General features: G+C 43.7%; 1 protein-coding gene across 2 annotated transcripts; it reads right to left on the reverse strand.

The window, feature by feature from the left end:
• Window positions 1–18479: 18479 nt before the first annotated feature.
• LOC129601788 (uncharacterized) lies at window positions 18480–21821 on the reverse strand. Of its 2 annotated transcripts, none has more exons than XM_055500681.1 (3): window positions 20843–21821; window positions 18915–19748; window positions 18480–18763 (listed from the first exon to the last, which is right to left on the reverse strand). In XM_055500681.1, exons 1-3 carry the CDS (start codon window positions 21425–21427, stop codon window positions 18533–18535), a joined length of 1650 nt encoding a protein of 549 aa, XP_055356656.1. In that variant the 5' UTR covers window positions 21428–21821; the 3' UTR covers window positions 18480–18532. The 2 variants fall into 2 exon arrangements, with proteins under 2 accessions (XP_055356656.1, XP_055356655.1); XM_055500680.1 differs by having other exon boundaries at window positions 20765–21821.
• Between the last annotated feature and the right edge of the window lie 2019 nt (window positions 21822–23840).

Raw genomic sequence — 23840 nt, forward strand, 5'->3', positions numbered from 1 at the left:
AGTAAACATCCATAAACATCAATGTAGTATTATACGGTACGCATCCAATACTTCACACATGCCTAATATAAAAGTGTATAGAAAGTCAATAAGTAACCATGCAAGTGAGTAGCAGATTCCACTGAGCTCGTAAACGAAAATTAATGTTTGCAGTATTGCACTTTTATTCTATGTAGTCTGCTTTCACTCGTATACGACAACAGTTCAACTTATGACAAACAACATTGCTAGGGCCGTAAAAAAGAACTTAACTGCTAAGCGGACAGTACAGAAGATGTCATTATAATTTTCTCGGGACATAATACTTGCACCAACTCATCCTACAAACTTTATTCTTGTACATATGTTCGCACCTATTATGGTTGTTATAATATTTACACATGATTATATCTGTACAAAACAAAAAAATAGAATTAAATTAGATCTTCGGATTCCCGTTACTTATGCATATTCTAGAAGATATTACTTTTGAAATACGCAACAAAATCTGCATGGTATCGTTTGCTGGTTAGTTAGACCGAAAATGTTAACTCCAGGTGCCCTCGATTATTACGGGAAATTATTTATGGATGCAACTTTAGGGATTTGCAGCGCCTGTTAGAGTTACTTGAACGAAAATGCCCTCTGTAGGCACCATTTCCGCCGAATACGGTGGCCTATACGTTGCCTTGCTGGTCCTCCTCCGCGGAATCCTGCCTGAGCTGATGTTTCATCATAAACCGATGCAGAGCTTGCACCGTCAATTTGGTCAGCGTGGACACGTCCAGAGAGCGCAGATCATCGTCGGTCCAGGCAGAGTGCCGGTAATGGATATCTTCTCGTCCATCGCAATTTTGGTAGAGTTTCAAAATCTATTCAGGGGCAGCATTTTGTAAATCTTAAGCTATTGTATTGTGCTACGGCTTCTACTTATTTCATCACAGACGCAGTACTAAAAAGACTGTGACCACTGTCTACCCCATGCAACGCGCTGCGTTTTGAGAGCAGCATGTCCACCAGTTACTAGTATCAAAGTGACTTTTAATAATGCGGCCTTGATCAAACTGCAACAAAAATCGCAGTTCACTGTATCACACTGTGCAGCTATGATCGCTGTAGTATTATCGCCTTTTAATAGGGAGCTGTCGCTAAAATGATAAGATTATGCGATCGGGGCGACACCATTTCATCGACAGGAACGCAGCGAAGTGCCTCTACATCACAAAAAAACGTTGTCCTTCTGTCTGGATTGTCGTCGCTTGCGGTCGATCGCGTAGTTCTTTGCTCTCCAAAGCCAAACATTTAGGCTTTCGTAAGAATCCAATATTATTTTCTACTGTACACTAATGCACCTGCAGTATACTGTAGCCGCTACGAGTAGATGAAATGGCACCACAGATTCTGGTGTACGGAAAACGCACACCATGCCTGGTCTTCTGCGTAACGTGTGCGATGCCCGGCAGGGCGCAGGCATTGGTCGGATTTAAACGTGGTGTCAGGTCAAGTGCTGATTTGCAAGTGCTGAATTCCCGTGCACCGCCTCTGCAGGTATTCGTAAAACCCGTAATTGTAAGAACCCGGAATGGTGAGAAAAGGAACATTACATAACTTTAGCAGCAATGCAAAAGGAAGCTTCTGTTATTAAACGGGGTTGATGATTTGGATCTTTCCCCATAGAAAAGCTTTGATGTTGCGTGTTTCGTCTGTTTTTTAACACCTATTGTAACTGACATGCCAAGCTGCATAAGGTGTGGTGACCTTTTAATATCTTATGCCGCGGTTACACCCTGCCACATTTAGTACTGGGCTGTTCTGAGACAGAACCCGTAACTCGCGGCAGAAAGCGAGTGGCTGCGGCGCAAATCATATAAAGATGTGCATGTATTTCAGTACAGTATGTATTTGGAGGGCGGTGTCAAACATTCATTCGCCTAGGGTCCTTACTTAAAGCTCAAAATTACAGACACTCGTCTTTTCTTTGTCCCTCAGCGCAGCTTTCCAACAATCATATCAGAAGAAAAATAACTCCAGGTATTTTCTTATTTCTTAAAAAGCCACTGTATTTGAGCGAACCAAATGTTTTGCCTTCTTTTCGTAGATTTAATACAGGAGCGAAGTTCACGCCAGCTCGCACGGACCTCGCATGTTTTGACACCACTCTCCAAATGTCTACGTGAATAAAAAAATTTGCGCGGCAGCGAATCGCTGGTAATAAAAGGAAGAATCGTTGATACGCACCAACACGACATAGCGATGGTAGCTTGCGCCCTCTGGATTTGCAGCTGCCTGGATCCATGCGGTAATTCTAGACGGATCGATGGGCAGTGTTGGTAGATTTGCTTCCAGTACGCGGTACAAATCACCACGCAAATCGGGTGAATGCAAACTTCGCAAGCCGTACGACATCAGTTTTTCCCCGGGATCGCAGTAGCCCCACCGGTGCCAACACAGAGGAGAGAACACACAGTTCTTCCAAAGCACAACGGTAACCGTCGACACCACATCGGCGCAAGCGCCCGCGATGCCACATATGTCCTGGTGGAAGTAATCGAACATCTGCCAGATACACTGGTCGAACACCACGATCAACTTTCGTCTCGGCGCCGGCCGCAATGATTTCCTGACAATATGGATGAAGCGGAGACAATCTAACAGCTCAGTATCGTCATTCGATCTTTGCAAAGGATGCCGTATGGTGATCCGTTCCGTCGCGGCGGTAATACACTTCCACAAACTTCTAACCACCGCGACAATCCCCGCGGCTCGTGACGAACAGATCTTGGGGGTTCTGGTTGAAAGGATACCCGGATTTCTTTGGAGTATTGCGGGTGAGTGAGCACAGAATTCCACAGCATGCATACACGACGACACCGCACCATCTTAGCGCTATCAAATAACTGTAGCACTGCGCCGACAATTTCCCCCGGCAGCCTTGACAGACATGCATCCGGATCCATCGGCTCCTGTTCGGTGCTCCGAGATCCCGGTTTGTCGTCTGGCGAAATCCATTCTAATCCGGAATACGTCCACCCATGGTCATTGAGTTGCTCCATATCTTCCTTGGCCCGTCTTAAGAGCAGTTCCTGTTGTGCCGTAAGTAAAATATTTGAGACCCTTTAAAAAAATTCTATAAATTTCCGAAGTACCATAACTTTTCGTCGGCGCTTGGTAAAAGAAAAAAAACTGTTTTTTTAACCGGCTCAAGCGCGTCATATCACAATGTGTGTCCAACTAAAGTGGAAAGTAGTGATGCTTAGAATATGCAACAATAACCAAAATGCGGGCGATCACCACTTGTGGTTGGGTCGGAAGTTAAGATAGGTCAGCTTGATGCGGAAAACTTAAGAAAAGTAGCATGCTGGTTAATGGTTATAACAGCGACTAGGTGAGCAGGTGCTTCAAAATAGCCAACTCCAAAATATTCTACTTTAGACATTTAGACTCACTGGTCAGCACTGTGCTTACCGCGTAGCTGCCATTCAGCTTCCCATAATTCTGCCTGTGCACGCACACCAATGCTTTTCCAATGTGGGACACAGGATACGCTTTCCCATCGACCAACTCTTGCTTCCAAAGATTCCATAGTGGAGCTGGCATCGGTCCATCGTCTGAATACGACGCCGCTAACGTCTTCGATTCAGCCACAAATTCACCAGGAAGAACGGAACGCTGCAGTAAAACGCTCTTCGTCGGCACAAACCGGACCGCCTGGATGGGAACCCATTCCTGCACAGTCAGTGCGCCGCACTGCACTTCGATGAACACGCACGTTGTGCCGAACAGGCTGGGGTAAACTTGAACAAGGAACTTGGCTGGGTGCCATGTCCACGGTTGATCCGCCGATGTGCGCGTTATGGCCTGAATTTGCTCGCTAGAACCCGCGCGCGCTGCCGTTTCGAGCGCTCTGACATTATTCCTGAAAAACTCAGCCGATGAAGGTACCTCCCAAATTCTTTGAAAGACATTTTGCAGTGAGCAGTGCTCCCTAAACTGTGCACGGTGCCCGGGATAGTCGAAATCCAGGACGATTCCATTATCCGTGACATTGGCGACGAGTGCATGCTGCAGCTGACCGTCGTCAGCCAGCACGTCCACCGCATTCCAACTGTGCACTCCGGTGGTTTTGCAGAATAAACGCATCGTATTTAATGCGCGGGCAAAGTGCTGTTCGAGTTAGTCAAAATGATCTTTGCTGAGTGAAAATGCTTTATAACCATTACGCTGCAGCGTTTCAGTTAACTGCGAATTACTTATGCCGACGTAATCGCCATGACCTGCAGTGAAAACTAAAGTGCTATTAAGACGAACTGGCACTCAGGCACTGATTTCGAAAACAGTTGCATGGTTTGCGATTCACTCCGTGTCAGTGCTCTCCTATCCATAGTTTGGTTTGTTCCGCGCAAACCGGATTTAGATCAAAACCCACACAAAAAAGAATGAACAGAAGAATATCTATGGGTAGAATCCGTTATCACAGTTACAAGGAAAAAGTAAGGCTAATTAGGGTGAGTCCTGTATTCGAAAAGGATCTGCTCGATACAGCAACTCCCCGCGAAGTGGCTTCGCGAACCGCATCGAGGCATGCATGCCCTTGTTAAGCATAGCTTATGTGAAATATGTACGGAACGAAATGCTGGCTGCATTAGTATAATTTAACACTTCCAAATTTCTATTCTCGATTTATACAAAATATTAAAAAAATGACGGAGGTATATTACATGTAGGTGCGACCTTGTAGGTCGCGTGTATACTGATATCTGCGTATAATCCTGTACATTCTCAACTTTGTTTAGACACTGTTTTACGCTATTGTCACCAGTCACGTTCAACTGTATGAGCAGTTAGAACGTTCACTGACCAGGTACAGTAACACTGCCTTTCATGTGCAGTGCAACCGGAAGTCCATGAGTTGTCGCGACCTTGGTCTCGCTATTCCTGCCCAGCTTCCGGCCAGAATTGCGGTTGTCGCAAACGAAATACAAAATGCTACGTTGTGATACTATTGCGCAATATATTTTTTTTCTATAGACCGCTGATCTTCGAAAAGTAAGCCACGGAGTAACTCCACGGAAAAAATTAATGTAATGGTATCATATTAGAATTATTATTCTGAGGAAGGCACAAAGCACAGCAATGTGGTAGTTATAAAATTACATCTTTAGGAAATTCGAAAAAACAACTTCATTCAGGGAAAATGGAATAATACAATATGGAATATTTAAATCAGAACATGCGTATAATACGTATAATGGATTGCGGGTAGTACATAGGTATTGTCAGGGCCATTAAAAATTGTGCAAGATCTTAAAAATATAATTATAACGGTACTTTATTCGACAATGGCCACTTCACAGAATAAAAATCCAGCGAAGGTACACACTAAATAAAATGATAGAAATTTGTAGGTCATGAGTAGACCATGATATCAAAAATCATATATCTTCAAAACTGCATTTGTGTGGATAGTTTGTCCAAGATGATCAAAGAAAACTCCTGACGGCAGTCGATACTAAGGAACTACAAAATCATGTTACTAATTCTTCAGGTACTTCTCGTTAAACACATTTTCTGCCCAAGGGCCATTTGCGAAATGTGATGGTATTATCGGCTGCTTCTCTAATCGTGATCTCGCTTGGACTGACTCTTCAGTCATCAAACGATGCAAGGCGTTTTGCGTTAGTTTCCTCAACATGGACACATCCAAGCAGCGCAGTTCACCGGCGGTCCGTATGGGTGCCGGGTAGTAGATACTGTCACGACTATATCCATTTTAAAGTCGAAGTCCCACAAAATCTATTCAACGGAACAGCATTAACGGCCTTGGGCATCTTCGCACACTTTCTGAGCACCTACAGGCTCTGCATCTCGTAATGCGCTGCTCTACAATGCGCAGATGCCTATGTACAAGCAAGCCTGTCCGGATGATGGGCACAAATAAATACAACGAAAAATATACAGTAATAAATAAACTTGATGGCTTCTCCCAAACTGTGCGCTACGGTGCGCAATGCCACACTGTGTAGGAGTTACGTGCATTCGGCATGGTTTGTGAACGCCAAATATTGATGTAAAAATAAATCTTGGAGGCATCAAGAAAAATAAATAACTAATTCGTTTATTTTACGATTTTAATTCGTCATTATGAATATTGTAGTTTAGTGGCCACCTAAGCGCTGACTACGCTCTCAGTATGCATCATCTATATCTTTACATGTTGAATTTCCGGACAGGCTTGTACAGGTACTAAGGATGGCATGTAGAACGTCTAACATAAAATAGAAGCACTGAATACTCACCTGTTCGATAGTTCTGCGGTAAATGCAGTCCTTCGCATCCGCCTTTCCCCTTATCCATGCAGCAAGACTCGCCGGATCGGTGCATAACGCCGGTAGGCCTACCTCCAGCATTCGCCGTAAATCAGCAAAGACATCTGACGAATTCAAGTCCAGAAAGCCAAAGGAAAGCCGCTCATCCCAAGGCTCGCTGCAGCATGTAACGTGCTGGCTGTTCCAAGAGAAAAGGCAGTTTTCCAAACGACCGCGGACACCGTTGAAGCAGCATCGGTGCAAGCGTCAGCGACAGTGCATATTTCGTGCCGAAAGCGCTGGACCATCTTCCAGACACACCTGTCAAACAACACCGCTACCTCCCGTACCTCCTGGATTGCGTGGATGAATCGCAGGCAGTCGATAACGTCGGTGTCGTCCCCTCCTTGTACAGCGTGCGTTATGACGATTCGTTCTGTCGTGGTGTTAACCAGTTTCCACAAGGACCTGGCCACCCTGATAGTCCCGCGCGCAGCGTGGTTACATTTTGTGGATACCGGCAGGAATGACACCCGAATTTCTTCGAGGTATTCCTCCTGACAGAGCACACAATTCCACAGCATGCATACGCTACGACATCTCACTAGGTCAATGCTGTCAACGAACTGGAACACTTCGCCAAGCATTTCCACCGGAAACATGGATAGGCCTACCGCTGAGTCGAACGGCTGATGCACTGTATTTGTAGATACATGCTCGTCCGTTGGGGGATTCCATGTAGTTCCAGAAAACGTCCACCCTAAATTCAGGCGGGCCTCCATATCGTTTCGGGCATCGCGTAAGAGTATTTCCTGTTGTGGCATACACAATCTCATTAGTAACGCCATTCAGATAAGAAAATTTACGTGACTTCGATCATCACCCTTCCCGAAACTAATAAGAAATTACTAGGAAAAACAACGAAATTTACGATACGGCTATATAACATGCCCGATGCCCCGTCACCTAGTTCAGTTAGAGCTTAATCATGAAGTAACAGATTCAGTGCTCACCACATGGCTGCCGTTTATGCCGCTATTATCGAGCCTGTGTAAGTACACCACAGTCTTTCCGACTCGAGAAATAGGATGAATATTCCATGCTGCTAACTTTTCCTGCCAAATACTCCACAGCGCCGTTGATAGCGGTTCATCGTCCGTATACGCCTGCGCCAAGGTGTGCGATTCAGTTAAAAAATGGTAAGGCTGAATAGCGCGAACTTTTAACACCCTCTTGGGTAGCTCGATGCGGACCGCCTGAACTGGAAAACAATCTTGGACGATGAAGGCGCCGCACTGTACTTTGATGAACGCACACGTCGTGCCAAAGAGACCGGGAAAGAGGAATTTAGCCGGATGCCATGTCCACGGCTGATCCGGCGATGTTCGCGCTAATACCTGGATTCGCTCCTTAGCGCCCACTTGCGATGCCGTTTCTAATTCCCGAATTTTATCATAGTGACGGGCACCCGTTGACATGGAATGAAATATTTTTCGAGAGATATGATGGTCCCAAAACTGGGCACGGTGCCCGGGATAGTCGAAATCCAGGACGTAGCCCTTATCCGTGACATTGACGACGAGTGCATACTGCAGCTTACCATCGTCAGCCAGCACGTCCACCGCATTCCAACTGTCCACTCCGGAGGTTTTACAGAATAAACGCATCGTAATTAGCGCACGGGAAGAGTGCTGTTGGAGTTAGTTACAACTTATCTGCTCAGCCAAAATGCCTTACAACTATCACGCTGCTGTCGCTGCAGCGTGTCAGTTAAGTGCGAAATAGATTATGCCATCGCACTCGCCATGACCCGTAATAAGAATTAAAGTGCGACTGAGATGAGCTGGCACTGATTTCAAAAACGGATGTATGTTGGTGGTCAAGGCATGTGGTACAGAGTCTGTACACTCGGCTCGGTGACAATGCTCTCTTATCCATAATTTCGTTTGTATTACGTATACCGGATCTAGGTCAAACCCTAAACATAAGATATGGACTTGGGCGCTCATCAGGGCCTAAAATAGTGCAAAGTCAATGATGGACACCCCTGGAGGGGGGGCGTTTTCACCCCCCCTCCCCCCAGGGGGGCGGGAAAAACCTTAAGCGATTCCGTGACCTTTGCGTACTACGACAAATTTTGCTGATATACGGGGTGGTGTTTCAAATACTGAATCTTGTAAGAAATTGGCATAAGTGTGTAAAAGATTTGTTCGAGTAAAATCTATTCGCGCGAAGCGCGAAGTCAATGAATAGGTGGGCTGAAGAAATGGTTAGAAATTCAAATAAAAATACTGAATATATTATTTTTCCTCTTTGTAACATGAACCTTCGTGTGTTATTTTACTACTTAGTGGTCAGTAAGCAGACGACCGGTAAATACATGTAGAAATCAACAGCCTAAATTAAGCAGTAATAAAAGAGTTATTGGTTATTTCATTTGCTGCGGGAATCATCTTCTGCTAGCAAAGCCATTAAAACCAGGTATATACTGTAAATAAATGCAGTACTCATACACACAAGAAGGCAGCAGAGAGTATCAGTTGTGAATCTTATGGTAAGTATTCGTGCGTTTGACAGGCAGATAGACAGCTGACTGTAGGCATAGCTGACTGACTGCCTTGACCTTGATTACTTTAAAGACGCTTAAACAGGCATAAAGGGAAGTGTTTTAACTTTCTAAACAGCTCGAAAACAGGGGAGACAACAATCTAAAAAAATTAATTTAAAATTCATAGACCCCCATTTAATTTTCTTGTTTTATTTGAATTTTACAATAATGGACACTTTTTCCGGCAATGATGGACAAACTGTTTTCAATGATGGACACTTTGTCCATTAATGGACACTATTTTAGGCCTTGGGCGCTCTAATGCTCTGATTCATCGTAATACTTCTTGTTACAAATAAATGCTGACACAACGCGGAATCACTGCTGCAAAACAGACATAAATTTTTTAAATATAGCACCGCAGCAGGAACAAATTCCCAAGCAAAATTCGCTCCACTGAGTAACCTTTCTCCTGAGCCAGGAATGAATCAGAAAAGCATTGCGTGGCCCTTTATCTTAACGAGAGAATCGCCTGCTGCTAAAATGCTTGCTACAACAGGAACACTGAGGCCTCCACCGATGGACTTTTTATCATCAAACCGTTTATGCGCTGCATGCACACCGTTTTCCAACACACATTGTTTCAGTTCAACAGTTATTAGAAACAGGAATTCAGAAAACTGGATACCGATAAAAAACGTTACTTTTTATAACTAATCGCGGGGGTACTACCTGAACTACCGTAAAGAGCGCAATTATCTTTGCTTTCCACCAATAATTAATTAAAAACTCTTTGCTTCTAGCCGAAAAAAATCTGCCGCTGTTAAATTCATCCGGCATTTTCGGCTTCCACTGGCTGCTGGGAACAGCTCAATTGACAACGGTACCATCGCTAATGAGGTGTGATTTCGGCTCTATTGTGTCATTTGGAATGAGACGCTCCGCAAGGTTAAGTATATGCGTCTATGGGAAAAACACCAGTGCAGTCCACATTTCCAAGTGTGTATGCTCTTTTACTTGTTTTTTCCAAGAACAATAAAAGAGGACTTGTTCAGAACAAAAAGTACTACAAAAATAAACTAATCTTAACAATTTCAGCTGTATCAACAAAATGTCGCACACCATTTTCTGCAAAAGCAAATGATGTCCCACGTTATAGCTCTTGCCATATAAACGTAGCCAGGGCGGCGAATTCGCTGTACTTGCATAGCTTTCGTTTACTCTTGTACAGAACCTGTGAAGTGTGAGCGTCATTAACTTGTCGTTACAACGACTGAGAAAAACGATTTATGGCAAGTTTTCAGCAACGACTTACAAATTATGTTGCACTTCTACTGCGTTTACTTTATAATCATACATTTACAACTTACATATGTATTTGCACTTTTCTGCAATTTATCACTAATCTTTAAAATTTTGCATAGAACTGAACTAGTTTTGAAAAGTTTAAACGGATCTTTTGAGCATTGCAATTTGCAAGCCAAAAAAATAACGATGTCAATTTTGAAAACTTCAGCTCTTATTACTATTTGAAAATATACTGAGACGTTTGCACCGTGATCCAATATCAACAATTTCGCGGAAAGACGTTTTCCTTTATATCATAAAAGTGTAGTGGTACCTACTCTAGGACTAACTACTACTATTTTGTAACATTATCTGAATTATTTACATATCCTGAAGATATTCCAGAAAGGCGCGCCCTATAACATCCTAAATAAACTTTTACAATAAGTCTTTAGCGCGTTTTAGAGAATCGCTTTTATAACTAAATTGGCTACTACAACCATTCCATAGGTCAAGCAATTTTCGCCAATCCACAGGCTGTTTACAAAATTTTCTGGAACTACTTACAGTAAACACAAACACCAATTCAAAAATATTTTCATTTTCACATTTTGCGCAGCATATAATTTCAACATTGATCATGAACTCTCAAACATATTTGCACCATGTCAGTGCAAAAGCATGGTTAGATTACTTCCATATATATGGCATTTCAGTAATAAAAGTGTATAACTTTATTTAAGTGTGTTATAGTAAGCGACATTAAAAGCAAAACGACATTAACGACGAAAAAACGGATCCGTTTCCGAATGGAGTTCTCAGTTCTGCATATGGCGGTGTATGTCACACGATATTCTCTCATTCCAAATGACAAGCGCTAGGCACGCTACGCCTCTTATACCCTCGGCACGCCTGATGGTACCGTTGCTAATTGCGCAGCTGGTGCGTTGCCATCTGCGGGTTTTGGAAGCCACTTCTGCATGCAGCGGGATAAGGCGTACAGGCAGAATCTGTTCAGCTTGCCCACATCCACACTGGCCACATCATCTAGGGTCCACTGCTGGTTGCGATAATGTGCAGACGGACGTGGGTCCCCGGCGTGACATTCCCGTAGAATCTGCAACATTTATGTCAGCAGACTGAACACACTAACCCAGAAAACAATGGAATTGCGGATTGCCTTCTTCGAAATCGCAATTAAAGCGCAGGAGAAAACTGTTACGTAATTCGTTGTTATACAACTGAAGTAAAAGCTCGTGCGTTTTGTTCTGCAGTTGATGAATCGTTATCAAAGAGGTTAAAAACTTAAAATTCATTAAAGAATAAGCTGCTTTATCAGTTAGCTGCTTTATCAGAAGAATCCTAAGCTGCTTTATCAGTTAGATGAAACATTAAATCAGCGTCGGTTTGCGTCTAGGTGCTACGATCTGTGATACCCATGATTGTAACAAATGCCACAAACCCGTCGATGGCTATGGTCACCACGGATTGTCATGCGCGTTTTCCGCGGGAAGGCATCCACGTCACGGTGGATTAAACAGTATCATTTGCAGAGCATGCGTGTCTGCGGGTGTGCCAGCAAAGTTAGAGCCGCGCGGAACATCTCCTACAACGGAACGCCGCCCAGATGGCTGTACGACATTCGCCTGGAAACGCGGAATGTGTCTAGCATGGGATGTGACATGCGTAGACACAGTGGCCGCGTCACATGTTAAAGCAACGTCCGCCACAGCGGGAGCCGCCGCTACGCAAGCCGAGGAAAAGAAAATCAGACTGTATTCTTATCTGAACGGCCGTTATATCTTTGTCCCAATCGCTTTTGAAACGCTTGGCCCTTGGGGAGCGGCGGCCATCGCCATCGTCAAGGAGCTGGGTAAAAGACTGCGACAACAAACCAGAGAAGTACGCTCGCACGAATTTCTTCGACAGCGCCTGTCGATTGAGATTCAACGGGGGAACGCGGCGTCAGTACTGGGCACCATGGATGGAGTGGATAAGCTTGCAGACATTTTTTTATTATAGTTTGAGCGGTTCTGTTTTATATTACCCACAGTGTAACGAGCAACAATAAATTAAAACCAAAAACATTAAAGAATATTAATGGTGATTGGTGAAGCAAATGATTTCTGCGTTCACGACTTGAATTAAATCCTTATGCAGGCGATATCTGAAGGACACTTGTACCGATCAATACACCGACATTATTTCAGAGTTCTGCCGTTTTGAAATTTAACTGAATCCGGACACGCTTTTTTTCTGTAAAGCGGCAGCAAAACACTACTGTCCAGAGAATTTTACGAGGAAACCTGGAACGAAAAAAACAACTACCGAAGATATCAAATCCTTATAGTGTACCTCTATCACTTTGCTGGCTCTTTCTTCACCGTCGCTCTTAACGGCCAAGCACCGGGCAACACGCTGTACGTACAGCCCTCTCTCCATTTCCCAATACAGATGCTTCTCGAAGAGGTCTACAAGCTGTGCCTGCTCCAAGTGTTCCCGGGTGAAGATCGCAGCAGAAATGTGGAACTCCAGGAAGGGCGCGTCTTTCATGCCTGCCACCGTGAGGACCCAATCTTTCCAAATCAAACGATCCGAGCACGACAAGAATCCGGAGATGTGCTCGCCGATCTCGGTGAAAAGCGGACCAAATATCCATTTGCTAGAATTTGTTCCCGGTCTGATTTTAACCGATCGCTGGCACATGATGAAACTGTCAATACGGGTGCCGATGTCATCCAGGACCGTCTTAGCAAGGGCCAGCCAATGACCGAGATCGTTCGTGTCCCAGTGCCCAAGGAAACACTTATCGGTGTAGCGAACGCAGATGGTGCGGGTGGCCGGCGTGATCTGCTTGAGGATGCAGGCGTACATAGCGTAATTGTTATCCCAGCGGACTCGCCGTGCAAGGCTGGTCCGCTGCCTTGTTAAACGCAAGTCTTGACACAGACCCGCCGAGGTGAGCATGACATCCCACAGTTGACAGGTGCGTCGGCAGCGCTGCCTTTCCACGGTGTCCAGTGATAGGAAGACCTCCTTCAGCAACTCCAATGGCAGCGCCAAACTGCCCTTGTTCAGAATCAATGACTTTTTTGGCTTCGGCTCATCGTCGGGCTCTTCGATGTTGCAGAGTTGTTTATGACGAAACATAGTTCTCGTTCTCTCTTCTTGGAACACAATCGCCTAAAATGCCCGTATTGAAAATGCCATTGACAGACGCTAAAAACATTTGCAGCTAGAACTAAAAAGCAAACATTAACATACCGGATGTTGCATTCTCAACGGCAAATCTTGGCGTCGCATCAGATAGTGCATGTTCTGGCTGAGAATCTTGACGAACCGCAGCTTGGAGTTTTCTTCAACGCGGCGGAGCAGCATTGCCGATGCAGACGGATGTAGAGCCCAGTAGCCGTTAGGGCAGGGAGTAAAAGGTGGCAGTGGCACCTGCCACTGGCAGTTGCCACCGGCAGTGGCATGTGGCATTTCGCGACTGGCAAGCGGTAAAACATGGCAATGTTTCAAAGTGCAGAAATAACTAAAAATTTGCCTGCCACCGAGAAAAGTGAAAGATAAAACGGAATCGATGCGTTGTTTTTTATTTTCTATGCGTTGCTTTTTATTTCATGAAACGCCATTACACCAAAGATATGTGTGAAAGAAACAGTTTATCACATTTCTGTTAAATCATCTTTTTCTACTTTGCGGCCAATAACGCTCTATACCCGCCTACCAAAGCAATAAGCGCTAAATATTTATGTAAAAGTTTCTTAAAATTTTAAAATTTCTTAGGTTTCTTGCGTTATTCTTAGGTCTTTCAGTTTTCTTAGGTTATTCTTAAGTACGATCACCTAAGAGAAACCTAAGAATCCTTAGGTTTTTTAGGTTATTCTTAAGTTTCTTAAGCTATTCTTAGGTTACTTTGGGATTTTAGGTTTCTTAGGTTATTTACGTTATGGTTGGGTAATTTTTCTGATTGTCAGGATATTTTTTGAAATCCTGAGAAAACTTAAATAACGTAAGTGACCCTAGTCACGTTGTTATAACCAAAGAATTACAATACAACCGAAGAACCTAAGAAATTTGTTGTAAACCTTAGAAACCTAAGACTGACCTAACAACTTAAGGTTAACCTAACAACCTAAGAAATTTAAGAACATACGAGACACAGTGTAAACCTAAGAAAGTTTTTAGTGGTTTGAGTGTTGCGGTCAGAGCCAAACTTTGAGGGCCAGAGGTTGAGTTGTCAGAATCATGCCTTCAATTGCCTTGTGCATGACGTAGCTTTGTGCCCGTATTAGCCTACAGCAGTTCTGTGACGTGTTGCTTCTCTAGCGTACGTATTACTGGTGTTTAACGAGTTGTGGTGACTTGACTAGCCTTAGCATATTTGATGTTCTCAACGGATAAGGATATGTGAGAGTGCCCGTTTACGGGCTTGGCTACTCGAAATTAGATCAATCAATCAATCAGACTTTGGACAGTCAGAGTCAGAGTTTGAGCGATCAGAGTCAGAGCTTCAGCGCGGGCCGTTTGTTTCTGTTTCGCTTCCCGACTTTTAGTAAAACGACATATCAGTGAATAACCCAACCCACAGACCGACAGAATACTGCCCGTCAATTCGCGTTTCCACAATTTTGTTGCCCGATGTGTTCGAAAAACTGTTTTGTCGAACTACAGTTTGCTTTTCCGTCTGAGAAAACCAAATAAAAATTAAGAAACCAAGAAGCAGACCGTTTGAAGTTAAAAAGTACAGAAAACCGACCGACCGTGTTACAGAGAAGGGAAAATCAAAAACAAGAAAACATAAAACCTAATAAAACATAAAAAAACAAAAACACCTCACAAAACATAAGAAAACATGGCAGGGTGTAAAAGGTGGCGGTGGCACCTGCCACTGGCAGTTGCCACCGGCAATGGCATGTGCCATTTTGCGACTGGCAAGCGGTAAAACCTGGCAATTTTTCAAAGTGCAGAAATAACTAAAAATTTGCCTGTTATAAAAAAAAATTTATAAAACAATATTAATTTCTATATAATTGATCTTTCTATACTCAGCGTAGCTTACTATCTGTATCGCGCCTACCAACGCAATGAGGCGCTTCTAATGCCGCAAAATAAATTTGCGGGTAGCACACATGTCTTAAAATTTTTCTTACATTTTTATGTTTCTTATGTTTTGTGAGGTGTTTTGTTTTTTTATGTTTTATTAGGTTTTATGTTTTCTTGTTTGATTTTCCCTTCTCTGTAACACGGTCGGTCGGTTTTCTGTACTTTTTAACTTCAAACGGTCTGCTTCTTGGTTTCTTAATTTTTATTTGGTTTTCTCAGACGGAAAAGCAAACTGTAGTTCGACAAAACAGTTTTTCGAACACATCGAACAACAAATTGTGGAAACGCAGAATTGACGGGCAGTATTCTGTCGGTCTGTGGGTTGGGTTATTCACTGATATGTCGTTTTACTAAAAGTCGGGAAGCGAAACAGAAACAAACGGCCCGCGCTGAAGCTCTGACTCTGATCGCTCAAACTCTGACTCTGACTGTCCAAAGTCTGATTGATTGATTGATCTAATTTCGAGTAGCCAAGCCCGTAAACGGGCACTCTCACATATCCTTATCCGTTGAGAACATCAAATATGCTAAGGCTAGTCAAGTCACCACAACTCGTTAAACACCAGTAATACGTACGCTAGAGAAGCAACACGTCACAGAACTGCTGTAGGCTAATACGGGGCACAAAGCTACGTCATGCACAAGGCAATTGAAGGCATGATTCTGACAACTCAACCTCTGGCCCTCAAAGTTTGGCTCTGACCGCAACACTCAAACCACTAAAAACTTTCTTAGGTTTACACTGTGTCTCGTATGTTCTTAAATTTCTTAGGTTGTTAGGTTAACCTTAAGTTGTTAGGTCAGTCTTAGGTTTCTAAGGTTTACAACAAATTTCTTAGGTTCTTCGGTTGTATTGTAATTCTTTGGTTATAACAACGTGACTAGGGTCACTTACGTTATTTAAGTTTTCTCAGGATTTCAAAAAATATCCTGACAATCAGAAAAATTACCCAACCATAACGTAAATAACCTAAGAAACCTAAAATCCCAAAGTAACCTAAGAATAGCTTAAGAAACTTAAGAATAACCTAAAAAACCTAAGGATTCTTAGGTTTCTCTTAGGTGATCGTACTTAAGAATAACCTAAGAAAACTGAAAGACCTAAGAATAACGCAAGAAACCTAAGAAATTTTAAAATTTTAAGAAACTTTTGCTACATAAATATTTAGCGCTTATTGCTTTGGTAGGCGGGTATAGAGCGTTGGCTGGCCGCAAAGTAGAAAAAGATGATTTAACAGAAATGTGATAAACTGTTTCTTTCACATACATATATCTTTGGTGTAATGGCGTTTCATGAAATAAAAAGCAACGCATAGAAAATAAAAAACAACGCATCGATTCCGTTTTATCTTTCACTTTTCTCGGTGGCAGGCAAATTTTTAGTTATTTCTGCACTTTGAAACATTGCCATGTTTTACCGCTTGCCAGTCGCGAAATGCCACATGCCACTGCCGGTGGCAACTGCCAGTGGCAGGTGCCACTGCCACCTTTTACTCCCTGCCAGAAAACATAAAAAATGTAAGAAAAATTTTAAGACATGTGTGTGCTACCCGCAAATTTATTTTGCGGCATTGTAGCGCTCATTGCGTTGGTAGGCGCGATACAGATAGTAAGCTGGCCGCTGAGTATAGAAAGATCAATTATATAGAAATTAATATTGTTTTATAAATTTTTTTTTATAACAGGCAAATTTTTAGTTATTTCTGCACTTTGAAAAATTGCCAGGTTTTACCGCTTGCCAGTCGCAAAATGGCACATGCCATTGCCGGTGGCAACTGCCAGTGGCAGGTGCCACCGCCACCTTTTTACACCCTGCCAGCCGTTAGGCACTCTGCAGGTCTGCACACGACGAAATGTCCCGCTGCAAGGAGACCGGGCCTACCTGCTTTGCCCGGTCGGTCGCGAATCTGTCGGTCGGGTATCATTTCGCGACGGCACTGCCCGCCCATTGTTATCTCCACCAACGCCACCCAGTACAGATCCTGGAAACAGGGAATCAGCATTTTCCCCGGACACCACGTCCACGGACGATGCGGACCGTCCTGCAGCAGCACCTCCACATTTCCTCCCACGTCCGCCTTGATGGGTCGATGCTCGGAGCAGCCCCAGATTGCCCCGTAGGGAATCAACACCGATTGCAGTGTTGGGCATCCGAAATCAACGATCAGACGCGGTGGAGTCCCTGCGGTTTCTTCCACACCGACGACGTGGCCGTGCTGCAGCAGACCGTCGATGTGCACATCCACAGCGTTCCACGCGTATACCAAGCGTTCGTTGTTTTCGTAGAAAAACATGATTACCTGCTGAGATAACTAAATGACTAAATCTGACAACGAATAGACTCCGAAAAGGATCTTAGCTTGTCTTGACTTAAAAAGCTAGAATGATATCACACTCTCAAAGAGAAGCATATCCTAGCTGCTTGTAAATTCACAACAAGGAGGAGCTACGAAAGTGGGGATTTCAAAATTCAAAATACGAGTAAGTAATTCAAAATAAAAATTAATCTGATGCTAAGCTTACGATTACAACAGGCAACAGCTTAACGTAATCGCTGTCTAAGGGAGCGCGTCCTTTACAAGGGCGTGAAGGGGGAAATCAGCGAAGCGACTGCATGGACCGGCATGAACAACGACCATCATCATTCACAGCCATAGGAGAGAAGCACAAATAAAGAAGTAAGGACGAGTATTGATCAAAATAAAATCAGCAACGTTATAGCGCACAATTATAACTTGCGTTACGAAGTGGCTACAGCACAGTGCAGAATTTGCTTCGAAATTTATTTTGGCCACGCACTTTGGCCATGGAAAATAAAAACGAGTTTTTATTTTTACTCCAACGTTCATTTGTCTTCCTGCAGAATATGGCATTCTTTTAAAATTTGCTGACGGTGACAGGGCCCTGGTAAAATTTTGATACTGGCAGAATGAATCTTATAGCAATGATTATTTCGCAGGAATTTTTGCCGCAAAGCCACATCGCGCTGCAAAACCAGGAGGCTAACATTTGTTCGCCAACCGGAAGCGGCTCGGGATTCGTAGTTTTACACATAAATTTTCTGTTCGTTCGCTTTTACTTTTTTACAAAAAAAAATATTAAAAAATTTTCTGCGGAATTCAGGCTAGGACGTAGTGAAAAACCAACTGGCAGTGTGAAGTTTAGACAGTAAGTACGTTGTACGTACATGATTTTTTTGAATGATTAAGTATTTAAGTGAGCCTGCACATTGACGAAGGCGACTGTTACTGTTACAAGAGAATTTCCTTTTGATAGCAAATTAAATAAAATTAATTGGCATCCTTCACAGGTAGATTGGAAGACAGGATCCACTGGCTTTTCCGACCTCCAGTTTGTCCTTGTCCACTACCTGCTGCTCCGTGAGCTGACTTTCGATCATCAGGCCGTGCAGGGCGCAAAGCGTCAGCTTGCTCAGCGACGACAGGTCCAGGTCGATCACTGGATACAGAGTCCAACTGACTTCGGGCTGATTCTCTTTGATCCGTGGATCGCAGATCTGCAAGTGGTCTAAGACCTGGAAAACCAAATTTTTGTTTGGTTAGCAAAAATATACCTTCGACAAAGGTGCTCATGAAAAAACAGCAAAAATTTCCAAGGGTCACTTTGGCTCCCAAACGTACCCGTCTCGTTTAATTTCTGAAATCCAAATTTAGAGCCATTATTACCTGTTTGATGCGCGCACTGTAAAAACAGTCAGTCTCTGCGTCCCGGATCCATTCGGAAAGGAGATCTGGATCGATTGCCGAGGCAGCTAAACTGGTTTCCAACATGTCCCACAGATGACATTGCAAATGCAGGCAGTTCGATTCCAGGTGAAGCACACCACAGAAGCTTCTTTTATCCAGGCCACATGGATACGATGCGGGAAATTCACAGTTTCTCCACATGAGACGGTCGACGGCATCAGTAGCGTAAGAACAAATGTAGCTCATACTAGCAATATCCCGGGTAAAGGTCGCATCCTTGTTCCACACGGGCCGTTCTTCTTTCCACACGAATTTGTTGATGATCACTGTCATCTTCTTTTCCGGTGTTGGTGACAGACGTTCTTGTATAGTGACGATCAATCGTAGACAGGCGTTTAAACCAGTGTAGGACGCATTCATAATGATGACACGTTCCGTTGTTGACGTCATGCATTTGCACAGACACTGACCGACCATTAGAGTAGCCTTATTAATTGCGATTGCAAGCGTCGTCCCCGTAGCAAACGAAATTTGAATTTCGTGGGAGGGATTTGCTTGATTTATTAAAGAATCCCACAACGGACACACACGACGGCATTGCACACGGTGGACGGTGTCCAAGAACGGGAAGAGTTGTTCGAGAACGTTTAACGACAGTGAGGACAGAGGCTCAGGATCGAGAGGATTGTGTTCGAGCGACAGGAACGCTTCTTTCGCTACACTTGTCGGTGACCGCCAACGCGTGCCAGAAAATATCCACCCATCGGACATGAGCTTTTCCAATTCAACTCTGGCGTTTGTCAAACTGCGAACCTACAACGAAGGGTTAAAACTACGGTTAAGGGTTAAGTCCATCTGTCCATGGTTTATACTGAATTTTATTACTGCCCGTTTCCCCTGCCGCCCGTAGGGTGAAGGCTTTTACGAATTGCTTTGCATGGAAATAAAAAGTTATAACTTTTTATTTCCATGCAAAGCAATTAATTAAATGGACACATCCATTTAATTAAATGGATGTGTCGCAAAAAAAGGAAATCTTTCCGTTTAAAAAGTCTCGAAGGAAAGTCGCAAAAAAAAGAAAGGTTTTTTATATTGTGCTATTTATATTGTTTGAGGATTACAAACCCCACGAAATAATGTAATAAATGTTTTATCGGGTTTTCCGTTCCGCTCCCGGCTTTCATAGCGAGAAAACTTGGCACGTAACTTGGTGCTACCATTAAAATTTAAATGTGCTACTTGTCACGCCAGCGTATCTGTATACAAATCATTTGCCTGTAATGTGCTACAAAACAAATGCAAAAATGGTTTTAATGTGCGCGAAAGTGAAAGTTTTGGTACAAGTATGATGTGCATGAATTTGGTACCATGTACCGGCAGGTCCGGCACACTTCTCTCAATAGACACTAAGCATTTCTCAATGAATTTCTACAAAATTTCCAATCCTGCGCATTTTTGAAGATAAAGATATTTTAATACAATAAAAATACTACACACGTCTGCAGTCTGCATAGACCTTACAATGTACGACAAAAAGAGGTTGAACCGATCAGTCGGTCCGCGGTTCAAAATAACCTCGCAACGACACGCCACCACTAAAACTTGGACGCTTGCGAGGTTATTTTGAACCGCGGACCGACTGATCGGTTCAACCTCTTTTTGTCGTACATTGTATGAGCAGCCATGACGCGAAGCTTCTATAGGGAATATGTATGAAGCAGTACAGTCTAGGTGCATAATTCACTACTAACCTCCCGTTCATAATCTTAACGTAATTTTAAAATGTTGTAATAATCTCACGTAATGTTAAAACGTCCTAATGAGCATACCAGGGATTCAGGAGAAGCTATGTCACGGGGACGTTTTTCTGTCTGTATGTAGTACAGCGTATCGTTGAGAACACGTACAGGCACAATATTTCTGTGGAGCAGTTGCTCTTGCCAGCAGTTCCACAGTGGCGCCATGACTGGATTATCGTGCGCCGGCGCGTAGTGCCCCAACGTGGAGCAATGTCCAGGAGAAAAATCCCCGACTTCAACGCGACATTGCTGCAGTTCGCGGATGGAAGGCACAGCACGTAACAGATGAGCCGGAATAACCTCGCGAAAGATGGTCAAATCACACCGAATCTCAACGGCGACGTAGCGGCTGCCGAATAAAGTACTACCCAACAAATCTACGGAGTACCATCTCCACGATTCATCGGCAGACGGGCGCCCCAGAACTTGGAAATGGAAATTAGGTGTGCGTAAATTTCTCACAACGGTATCGAGGTCCGCAGGTGACTCTGTGGATCCTCCGGTCGTCGTCAAACAGTGTGAGACCGTCCCATACTCCACGAACTGCCACCGCTGTTCACGGCCACCAAAGTCGATAATCAGACCGTTGGTCTTCGCATCAATGACGTTTCCATGCTGGAGAATACCATCGGGCGACTGTACGTCCACGCGGTTCCCTCCGTACACGTCAGATGTCTTAAAGAGGAAGCGCATTCTCAGTCGTCCAGGAAAAACATTCCAGGCTTTGTATCAGAATATGAACAGCAATAAATCGCACAAGTAAAGATCAATTAGTGATGACTTAATTACTCGTCTCAGCTAATGTGGGATTGAGGTATTCGAACTGTTGATTTGAAGCCGCCTCAATTTACGCAGTCTGTTTTACGTATCTGTAGCTCCGTACGGAGCAAATACCAATCAGCCAAAAGTATTTAGCTGTGATCGCGGCAGTTCATTCGGAGTTGGAAATAAATAGCTGAAATAATTCAGGCTATAAACTGTACTGCAAAAATGCGCAGAATATGATCGAGCACGGGAACTGGTAAGCGATTTAGAAGTACAGTACATCACTGTACATGTAGTCAAGCTGAACGAACAACCTGTAAAAGCACCAGACTCCGCAGAGTAACAAGAGAGAGAGAGAAAGAATGAGCGCAGACTGCAGAAAGCAATACATGAGTAAAAGGGAAGGCGCGTTGCTTCGACTAATCTCCCTGGCCCCTTTCATTTTGGCCCAACTGAGAATACTACAGGCAAAGTAATACAGCGATGTCACCGGAAGCGGCAGCTATGATATCATCGCATAATGAAGTCGCTTTGACAGCGAAGCTGCAATGCAGGGAATGGCTGATAATTAATGATATCGAGCTACGTTTAACCGGAAAGTACAATAGCGCTCTAAGGCCGGCTGGTATGACCTCATCGCCGGATGACGTATTAACCGTATTTTTACCCATCGACGGCATCAATACAGCAATATATAAGTGCAATCATAAAAGTATTACCGTTAAATTCAACAGAAAGTTGCTTCTCGGGTGTGCCGGTACATGGTGTTCATTTCGTGTACCATGTACTTGTACATGCATAATGCAGCTGTACTCTGTACCGCTGCACGGAAAATTCGCTTTCGTCCTTTCTTAAAATTAATATTTTTGTTCAACAGAGTGTCAGGCAGAACTTGCAGTATAGATTGGTACATCACCCATTGAATGGTTTCTATCCATTCACTTTAAGTACATATTTACCGAGTACTTCAGGTTCAAATGACGACTTGTGAGTTCTACTTATTTCTCTGGATGAATACGAGCAATAAAACTGACTTGACTTACCCTAGACAAGGGTTAAGAGAAAGCAATCACCGTATCATCAAAAATTAAAATTAACTAGATAGTCTTAATTCATACATGCAGTCTTTTAAAGTTTGCATAAGAAATTGACTCCATCTTTAACATGCACTGCACTGAAAATGCATTAGACTCATACAGGTATAATAACAAAAAATAACAAAACAATCATTCCACAACAGATAAGAAATTTAAATACAGGTATCAAGTCTTAGATCGGCATCTGAGATGCAGTTAATATAAAGTTTTATGCTCAGCAACTTCTTAGTCCGTTTAAAAGTTTAGATCGTCTTCTTGCAGACAACGCTACAAATTTGTAATTGAAACGCTTAAACTGGATGCTTTACGATGCCCTATGATAAAGTGAAATCCATTACGTCAGTTTTTTCTTCTTCGTCAAAGGCTCTGAGCTTTCGCTGGGCGATAACGGCGCGTCACTCGGCTCTGTCGCACAACCGGACAGAGCACTCAAACGGATTCGATTTAATTTCCTAATATCCACACGGTCCAGTGTTTCCAACTTTGGTTCCACGCGGAAAGATCCGTCGCAGGACGCGGATTGCCCACCTGGTATGCCCTTAGAATCTGTAAGTGATTATCATTGCAGTTGGAACGAACGTGTGAAGACCACCCGAGCCTGACCTGCATGATTAGCAGACAGTTCTCGGTAGATTGTGGCTGAATATGCTGCGTGGTCCACTGGACGGTACGTTCCACGTCCAGCGGCTCATCGCCCTTCAAATGTCTCTCAAAAACTTCCCAAAGGTGCTCCGTGGTAATGTTGCGCAGGTGCAGCACCGCATGCTTAATATAGAAACGCATTACGCATGCCGTATTTTGTTGGGCAATTCAGCCGCACCAGATAGTTCTTCCAGATTACGCGGTCACGCCAGGACGACATGCTGGCATATGACCTTGCTAGACAGTCCAAGAATCCCTGCAGTGCCCAGCCAGTTCTGAGCAGCTTCGAAAGCAAAGTGATCAATTCACTGTACAACCCCACCAGAGGTGTGTGTGACTTCTGGCCTCAACCAAGTGGTCTACCCTTGTACCCATGGCTTGTACGACCTGATAAGTTTTTGGTTAGAGGGATCTCGAGACTGTGAGAGGCCGCGCGTAATATTGATCTTTCTCCAAATAAGGCAGCGCGCAATAGAAAAGCCGAAGTCATTTATTACGGTGCGCGTGGCCGGTGTTATGTGCTTAAGGATACGAGCGCAGGTTTGGTATTGCCATTCTGCATTTGGAATGCCATTCCTGTTATGAAGTTTCACACAGACGTC

Source organism: Paramacrobiotus metropolitanus, unplaced genomic scaffold, assembly GCF_019649055.1.
Source record: "Paramacrobiotus metropolitanus isolate TYO unplaced genomic scaffold, Prichtersi_v1.0 Parri_scaffold0000277, whole genome shotgun sequence".
NCBI lineage: Eukaryota > Metazoa > Tardigrada > Eutardigrada > Parachela > Macrobiotidae > Paramacrobiotus > Paramacrobiotus metropolitanus.

Coding starts and splice junctions, on each gene's coding strand:
- LOC129601788 (XM_055500680.1), bottom strand. CDS start 21,427: ATGCGCTTCCTCTTTAAGACATCTGACGTGTACGGAGGGAACCGCGTG. Junction 19,749..20,764: donor TAGCTTCTCCTGAATCCCTG/GTATGCTCATTA, acceptor CCTTCGTTGTAG/GTTCGCAGTTTGACAAACGC. Junction 18,764..18,914: donor ACAGTGCGCGCATCAAACAG/GTAATAATGGCT, acceptor TTGGTTTTCCAG/GTCTTAGACCACTTGCAGAT.